The sequence below is a fragment of the Aquarana catesbeiana genome, linkage group LG03 (assembly GCF_042186555.1).
Source record: "Aquarana catesbeiana isolate 2022-GZ linkage group LG03, ASM4218655v1, whole genome shotgun sequence".
In the NCBI taxonomy this organism is placed as follows: domain Eukaryota; kingdom Metazoa; phylum Chordata; class Amphibia; order Anura; family Ranidae; genus Aquarana; species Aquarana catesbeiana.
In genome coordinates, this window is record NC_133326.1 from 410,344,998 (window position 1) to 410,354,314 (window position 9,317).

The 9,317-nt window shown below is 36.6% G+C and overlaps 1 protein-coding gene across 1 annotated transcript; it reads right to left on the bottom strand.

Annotated features, from left to right (window-relative positions):
• Nucleotides 1-1,729: 1,729 nt before the first annotated feature.
• On the bottom strand, nt 1,730-8,924 carry TLX3 (T cell leukemia homeobox 3). The gene is made up of 3 exons (XM_073624056.1): nt 8,378-8,924; nt 6,086-6,329; nt 1,730-2,222 (listed from the first exon to the last, which is right to left on the bottom strand). The coding sequence occupies exons 1-3, from the start codon at nt 8,784-8,786 to the stop codon at nt 2,012-2,014; spliced, it is 864 nt and encodes a 287-aa protein (XP_073480157.1). The 5' UTR covers nt 8,787-8,924; the 3' UTR covers nt 1,730-2,011.
• Nucleotides 8,925-9,317: the final 393 nt, after the last annotated feature.

The window sequence follows — 9,317 nt, forward strand, 5'->3', positions numbered from 1 at the left end:
CGGCATTGTTTTCAATGGACCCATTCACACAGGTGCGTAAACATGCACTGAATTTAGATCTGTAACACAGAATCCAAAAATCTGCATTTGAGAACATACGCTTTACACGCCTACATGTGTAAACGCATGTATTTGTGTTTGTAAGGCTCCATGCACACTGGGCTTGAAAAAACGTCTGTTTTCTTGGGAGTAAAAAACGCTCATAGAGCCTTTTTTGAACAAAGTCTAGACTAGTTTAGGAGAGTTTTATGTTTTTAAAATTCCAGTGAGCTCCAATCAAAAACACAAACCAGGCTTTTTTTTCCTGCCTCTAAACGTTGAGCTCAAAATATGGCTGTAATCGTCCTAATGTGTGTGGACACAAGTGTAAACTAAGGCTCCATGCACACTAGGAGCAGAAAAAACGTAAACGTTTTTAGCTTAAAAACGTGGCATAAAAGACGCAAATTGAAAGCATATTGTACAAAGTTTAGGCGAGTCTTTAAGAGCATTTCGTTTATAGGTTTTTTTTGCACTACACGCCCCTCTGCAAAAGCCAGGAAATGATGTACAGTGACAATACACCTTTTTTTTTACTAAAAAAACTTTGAAACTTGATGTTCAGAAGAGATAAGAGGGGTTTAGGAGAGACTGACGTTTTTACAGCTCCTAAACTTCTCCAGAAAACGTGATAGAAAAGGGTTTTTTTCCTGCCTCTGAGGCTCCATGCACACTAGGAGCAGAAAAAATGTCAACGTTTTTAGCTTAAAAACATGGCATAAAAGACGCAAATTGAAAGCATATTGTACAAAGTTTAGGTGAGTCTATGAGAGTTTAAGCATTTTCGTTTATAGGTGTTTTTTGTACTACACTCCCCTCTGCAAAAGTTTTACTCCCAAAATAACCAGAATGCATTTCACACTGCATTGCATTTTTACTAAAAAAGGTTGAAACCTGACCTTCAGAAGAGATAAGAGGAGTTTAGGAGAGACTGAGGTTTTTATAGCTCCTAAACTTCTCCAGAAAATGATAGAGAGAGAGAGTTTTTTTTCCTGCCTCTGAATGTCCCTGACACAAAACGCTTGTAGTAGTCATAATGTGCAAAGACATATAGAACACAATAGAAGTGCTTCTAGAGGCAGGAGAAAAAACCTCAAACGCCCTACTTTTTTAAGTCCAGTGTGCATGGAGCCCAAGTCTAAACAAAGGCCAAAAATAAAGTATAAAAAAAATGATGTATGCATAGGTGTCTTGCAAGACATATAGATTGCAAGCTCCTTGAATGCAGGGACTTATGTGAATGTACAATAGAGATGTAAAGCAGTGTGTAAATTGATGGCGCTATAGAAGCACTTGTAATAAATAAATAAAATAAACAAATCTATACTCAATCACTTTTACTGATCACTACGCAAGAACTTTTCTCATAGAAAACAAGTGTGTAATAACATCAGTAACCTTTTTACGGCTGTGTGAACGAAGCCTTTTAGTAAAAGCAGCCTAATGTTTTTGCAGGTATACAAGGCATATTGTTTGCGTGTAAGAATAATTTGTAAATAAATAACTTAAAATGGTTTGTATCAAATGTACATATTGTTTAGTGAAGGAATTATGGTTTCTGAAAGCCTTTTGGGTTTTGAAATATATATATATATATATATATATATATATATATATATATATATATATATACACTTGTTTATGCTGTGTTTGTGAATTTATCTGCATATAGAGATATAGTTAATTGGGCATAATAAAAATCAAATGATGAATACAGTTGAAGTGGATGTAAACTAAGCGATCCCTATGTTGGCCATCCAGAAAGAAGACTGTCCTGGTCCTTTGCTGCCTTCCATTGGCAGTCCTCCCAGCACTGGTAGAAGACTCCAGCCTTGCCAAGCGGTCAGCCCAAACCCTGCCCGGACCGAGGCCAGTGCAGACCCTTCAATCCGTCGGAGACACGTTATTATGTAACAATCGAGTTTATCATAAACGTTTGTAATGAACGTTTTTTTTGTTGTTGTCGTTGCCCTCACACCAGGGTGGTGCCAGGAGGGATCTTACTGGCCTCTTCCTCCCAGGGCTGCAGATTCTGAAGTGCAAATAAAGAAGAGTTGTGCAAACACAGCGGGTCCGGCTGGATGGAGTCGCTGAGCGATTTTTGGAACGCATCGTGCTGCAGCTGCAGCATCAGTCTGTTCGCCTGTTGTCTCTCCGCTTCCCTCTCCTCGGCTGTCTGTCTCCTGCAAGGAAACAAATTCAATTTCAAATCAACAAGAAAAAAAACAAAACAAAAAAAAACCAGGACGGGATTGGCAGGCTAAGGTGTCCGTTTATGAAGCAGTGATCAGCGGTGATCCCGAGGATCACCGCAGATCACAGTCCATAAACAGTTTATGAAACAGTGATAATCGGGGGAGAACATGTTTGAACTTGTTCTCCCGCCGATTATCTCTACACACGGAGAATCCTCATGAATGACACAGTAACGGCCAGTTTATGAAGCGGTGATCTCACCGCTTCACTGGCGATCTGAGTCAGAATTCACACTCCCAGGTTCACCAGCTCAGAGGTGGTGAATCGGGGAGTGAAGAGGAAATCTGGGGGGATCTGAGGGGGAAGGAGGAAGATTTTTAACTTCCTTATGCCTCGTTCAGACCCCCCAACACTGTAAGCATGTCCCCCTGTCATATTTATGTGTATACATATTTATACATATATACATATAATGTGTATATGTATATATATATCATGTGTGTGTGTATACATGTATATATAGTGTGTGTGTGTGTATACATATGTGTATAATGTAGGGGGACACATTATTTTATTAACATTAATCCATGCCGTTGAGCGGTGATAATTTATCACTGCTTGATAAACTGACATCTGGTGCTGTAATCCCGTAAAGTCTCACGAGATTCCAGTATCAGGGGACGTTCTCCACTATTTGAAGCATTTGTAGATCACTTCACTCCTCCAAAGGTGAAGCGATCTACACCGCTTCATAAACTGGCACACAGAGGAGAAGATTCTTCACTGTGAATGCCGGAGAACGAAGCAGTGAATAGATTTCACTGCTTCATAAACGGACACCTAAACGTCCTCTAGAGTTGATCACAAGAATATTTCCAAGTAGGCGTCTTTATCATCAGCACCATCAGAATTGAAAGCTCTGTCTTTGATGGTTTAGTAGATGAGATGGAGAAATAAATGGAGCTCCAGTGTATGGGGACTGATCGGTGACCGACAATCATAGCACTGTCTACATCCATCCTGGACTAATTCATATTTACACCCCGATCTATTCAGAATAATGCAAGGATTCCTTACTGTCTGAGCTGCATTATATTGAAAAGCTCCACTAATTCAGTAGTAAAAAAAGAATGAATAAATAGAAACCTTCCTTTACAGATATATATATATATATATATATATATATATATATATATATATATATATATATATATATATATATATCGATATCTATAGATATATATATATCTATATATAGATAGATATATCTATAGATATATATCTTTATCTATATATATATATATATATATATATATCTATAGATATAGATATATACATATGTATATATCTATATCTATAGATATATATCTATATATCTATATATCTATAGATATATATCTATATATCTGTAGATATATAGATATATATCTATAGATATATATCTATAGATCTATAGATATATATATCGCTTATAATTCCCGGCACAAATGCCGTTGCTGCTATTTTCCCCGAAGCATCCAAAGACTATATGATATCAGCTTAATTCTAGCAAATACTACACATAGATGTGTAAAGAAATAAATGTTTAAACGCATCCAAGAAAAATATTTTTAAAATATAAATAAGACAATAAAATGTAAAATTGCTCATAGTCCATCGTATAAAAAAAATATGAATATTTGATCGCTTACAGACTAATAAAGGACAAAGGAGCATCTAACCGGCATAGACTTCCCAATACCAAAACTCGGTATATACAAATGCAAATATAAAAGTCATATATACCCAACACAAACACTGACTATATCTAGTGAATGCGAAATATGACAATACAAGAATGGTTCAGAGTCCTGCTCTGTAATGATAAAGGATCGATTCGCCAAACTTTATTTCGAGGATAAAGGAGCTTTATTTTTATTCAAGTAATTTTTCAAATCTCATTGGATTCAGGTGAAAAAAAAAGGTCACGGTTTTGAAAATGCAGAACCTTATCCTGGTGTGTTGGCTTTATGAATTTAGCAAGTTTTTTTTTTTAATAAACCCTTCTGAGAAATAATATTATTTTGTTATTAGTACTGCTTTTATTTGTTGAATGAAATTATTTTTATTAACAACAACAATAACAACAGCAGCAACAACGACAATTAATTCAATAAGCACATAATAATAAGAACAATAATAATAAATTATTATTATTAGTAGTAGTAGTAGTATCTCACTATTATAATAATCTACAATGAGTAGAAAATTGAGCTGCCTTCCAGTGCTAGTCAAATGGCAGTTAGACCTTGGTGCAGTTAAATGAAGTCAGACTTAATAAATGAACCCAGGCAATCTGGAGCATGATGACTCCTTTCCAGGACCAACATGAAGCTTGTAGAAGGTGTGCCAAAGCACAAACAGTCTCTAATAAATCCCGATCGAGTATCATTTTTTTTATTGCTAGCTTAAATGAAATACAAGTTCTTAGTGAACATATCAGAGAAACCATTCTGCAACCTTAGAATGGCAGTACTGTGGAAGCAATAGAGATCACCCCATAATAGATATAGGTGCCAAGGATTCATTAACACTGGCCATGCCATGTGGAACTCAGGAAGCCATCAATTGTAACAGTTTATTACTTTGTTAATAGTTCTTGGGGGCTCAGGTTGTGTTCTCCACTACCTGGAGTGCCTTTGGAAAAACAATTCCATACATGTTATGAATTTGGATAAAGACCCTCCTAAAGATCCCATGTGCTAAGCAAGGAAGAAAGGTCTAAACTACCCTAATAGAAGGCATTATTTTACAGCAGAGGTAAAAACATGCTGGGGACAAACATAGATCTATACTCAGACAAAAAAAATAAAAAACAAAAAAATGGAGCAGACTGGATGGACATTTTTTGTTGTTGTTGTTTTTGTTTACTGCTATCACTTTTTATGTTGCTATGCTATATAAATATAAAAACATCTTTAATTATCAGACAGGCATGTGATGATGACACTGATTTTATGTAAATCATTTTGAGGAAAGTTCCATTGTTTATTTACACTCAGGTAGATTATTTTTTCAAAATGGTGAAAATACATATAAATATACAGTGCAATAACCAGTCAGTACAATATTGTATTTTATATTATTTAATATGTCACGTTACATTTTTTTTTGCTCTTATTTTTTGTACCTCCTGGTATATGTTGCTTAATCAACGCTTTTCCCCCAGCTATAAACATAGCAGAACGTATTGTGAAAGTGAGATAAATAAAATACTAGTGCTGGCCATACATGCTTCCATGTTATTATTCAATCAAAGTGCAGTTTTATGAAAGTGATGGAATCAGAAACCAAATGGAATAGCCATACCTTCCTTTTCCATCGATTTAGACTTTAGTTGGGATTTGGCGGAAAGTTATTCATCCTTATACATCAATGAGATTCACTGAGATGATTTGGTCATAAATTTGATTGTATTTTGATCGATCAGCTTATGTGGTTGTCTGGTGGAAAAAGAGCTATGATGGATAACGAACGATCATATCTTCCAACTATCGATCAAATTCCATTTCCTCATGTATGGAATATCGATCAATTTTGTTGTCGACTATCCCTCGATTATTGGGAGAGTTTAATCGGAAAATAAATCGATCATTTATGGAAGCATGTATGGTCACAAGGTACTTGATAGACATTATGGATCAAATTCCTTTTCCTCGTGTATGGAATATCAATGGATTTTGTTGTCCACCCATTGATTATTGGGAGAGATTGATCAGAAAAGAAATCGATCATTTATAGAAGCATGTTTGGTCACACTTGGATGGGGTCTAGCTCATCAATGACCTCCCATCCACCCATGAGCACTCACCTCCATTTTGTCCTCCTGTTTTGGAACCATGTCTTGACTTGAGCGTCGGTCATTTTCAGGGATTTGGCGAGGGCGGCTCTCTCTGCAGAAGCGAGGTATTTCTGGCGATGAAATCGCTTCTCCAATTCACAGATCTGGACTCTGGAGAAAGACGTTCGCGGTTTTTTACGCTTGGGAGGCGTCCGGTTCTGATAAGGGTGTCCAATCCTACGGGTCACTGTGAATGGGGTCAGGGCTGCAGCAGCTAACATAGGGGGACACAAAGTTTAGGAGAGGGTCACTTTATATATGTGAAGAAAGAACAGACATATAGTCACCTATGTATTAAACATGATGGAGAGAGATGAACAATACAGACAAATCCATGGACAGACAAGGAAAGTGACAAAGTATTATATTACACCCCCGCACCCTTTCCATTGATGCTATCACATGTCACCTGTTTGTATTGCCTTTTCGGGCTACTTGCACTTAAGTTCATTATGCCCCGAGGTGAAAAAACACAGGCCATCTGCTTAGTACATACAATTAGTACATGCTGTACACTGAATAGAGACTTACAATGTTTCCATGTACCGTGTGTTCTAGTATTGTCTGGGGGGAGTAAATATAGAATGAGCAACACAAATGATTTCACCCAATGTAATAAAAAATAGGACTTTTCTCAAAATGATTCAAGATTACCAAGGGACATTCGCAGAGAAATCATTTCTTTTTATTTCTATGTGTTTTTCGAATATTGAAAGTTTGATCCTATGTTAAATGAATCCCAGTGAAATGAAATCAGTGTGAATAAACGATGGAACCTTCCTCGAAATGACTCAAGATAATAAGGATTCCCAGGGAAAATCATATTTTTATGTTTCTATGTATTATGCAAGTATTAAGTATATTCGCACTAGAAACTAAATCAGTGTGAACATTGGAACTTTCCTTAAAATTGGTTTACACACACCCTGAATAAATATATACATGTGATATATATAATATGGGTGTCAAACAGCAACAAAACACAGATTATTTAATATTGCAAAGGTGGAGTGTAATCGGGTCTATCTATCTATCTATCTATCTATCTATCTATCTATCTATCTATCTATCTATCTATCTATCTATCTATCTATTAAGCAGTCAGTTAAATTACTGTGCCCCAAATGAACAAGGTAACAATGGCACTTTTCCAAAGAATATTTATAATAAATTATTATTATATATATCCATTGTAAACGGTACTATTAAACCATTCTGTCCATGAACAAGGGACTTTCTACATTATTCAAAAATTACTTGGGACAGGATTATATATATATATATATATATATATATATATATATATATTTTTTTTTTTTTTCTTTTCTTTTCTGATTTCTAAAGTAGTCAATGGTTACATGAAATCAACGTGCCAATGAGCAATGGAGCAACCATTATTCATTTTAATGAAAGGGGGGGGGGGCAGTATCTGTGTATTTCTATTTATGTATATATAAAGTAAGCAGTCAGTTAAATCACCGTGCCAGCTAGCAATGGAATTATTGAATCATTTACAATAAACTAAAAGAAATTAACTATAAGGTATTCACAGGAAAATCACATATGTGTTTATCTATCTATCTATCTATCTATCTATCTATCTATCTATCTATCTATCTATCTATCTATCTATCTATCTATTCTATAAGATCAGTGTGCCAATAAGCAAGGACACAATTTAAAATTTCCAAAGATTATTTAACTTTATCTAAAGGTATTCACTGGAAAATCACATGTGTATCTCTCTCTCTGTTATCAACCTTTTTATCTATCAGTCTATCTGTTACCGGTATTTTTATTTATCTAATTACATCTACTGTATTATGACAGGCTTTCTATCTGTCTAGTCTATGAAATATTTGTGCCAATAAGCAATAAAACAATCTATTATTTACAAAGATGATTTAAAATTATTTAAGGTAAATAATCGGGTCTATCTATCTATCTATCTATCTATCTATCTATCTATCTATCTATCTATCTATCTATCTATCTATCTATCTATCTATCTATCTATCTAGTAAGCAGTCAGTTAAATTACTGTGCTCCAAATGAACAAGGTAACAATGGCACTTTTCCAAAGAATATTTATAATAAATTATTATTATATATATCCATTGTAAACGGTACTGTTAAACCATTCTGTCCATGAACAAGGGACTTTCTACATTATTAAAAAAAATACTTGGGACAGGATTACATATATCTATCTATTTCTGTCAATCAGTAGTTCTATGAGATGAAGGGGTGAATGGTCCTTACCTGAGAATCTTTCTTTGACAAATCTTCTGCTGCTTTCCATCCAGGGGAAGTTAAGGCTGCCAAGGCCGGGCACAGCTGGCATGGTTGGGATGGCACTGGAGATGGGAGGTGGGACGGCACCAGGGATAGGTCGATGAGCTGGCACTCTGATGACTCCAGCTGGAGCCAGACTTAGGTTTACACTGTAAGATCCCGAGTCGTCAAAGGCGGCCCCGATGCCAGGGAAGGAGGCTGGCAGGGACGAGTAGGGGGCACAGGAGCGGCTGATCGGACTGCTCAGGTAGCTGGCGGTGTCGGAAACTCGGGGAGCGACAGAGTTTTCCTGGTCCGAGTTGTTCAGGATCTGGTCAATCCCAAAGCTGATGGGTTCATGTTGGTGTTGGGTCTGTGTGTTTGTGGGCTGATCCATCCTGTGTCTATAGAAAAATTGGCTATTCCTTTACAACAATCCCCGTCCTTCTTTACACCGGCTCCATGTATGTCCTGCTGGATAGAGACTGAAACTTTGCCAAGCTTGGTCAAACCCGATAGGCTCTGTGTCATCCTTTTGAACTAAAGCTCGACTTTCAGCGTCGGATGTATTTCCTGCTACGGGGATTGGCGGAGAGGAGCAAGCCTCTGAGCCACGATTGGCTCCCACCTCTCATCAGCTGGCAATTCATTGAAACGGTAGCTTAGGGACTGTTCGAAGGTGACATCATTTTAACAAACGAACAATAGGTCAAATTTATTAGCTGGGATAATAGGTGCTGGAGATTGCAATAGTATGTTTAAAATACAATACCACGCCGGATCAGTTAGCGAGACCGACAAATAAGTTGGAAGCATTTATGCAAAGAGGATCCAAATGAAACGATCGTGTAGTCTGCTCTATGATCTCACCATTGACAGGACAGAAATGCAAAGTCAGACTGCGATGACAACCATCTCACAACTGGCC

Excerpts from the sequence above, each read along its gene's own strand:
- TLX3 (XM_073624056.1), bottom strand. The coding sequence starts at position 8,786 with ATGGATCAGCCCACAAACACACAGACCCAACACCAACATGAACCCATC. Across the intron at positions 6,330-8,377 it reads TGTCAAAGAAAGATTCTCAG|CTGCTGCAGCCCTGACCCCA; the intron begins GTAAGGACCATT and ends CCCCTATGTTAG. Across the intron at positions 2,223-6,085 it reads AACAGGAGGACAAAATGGAG|GAGACAGACAGCCGAGGAGA; the intron begins GTGAGTGCTCAT and ends GTTTCCTTGCAG.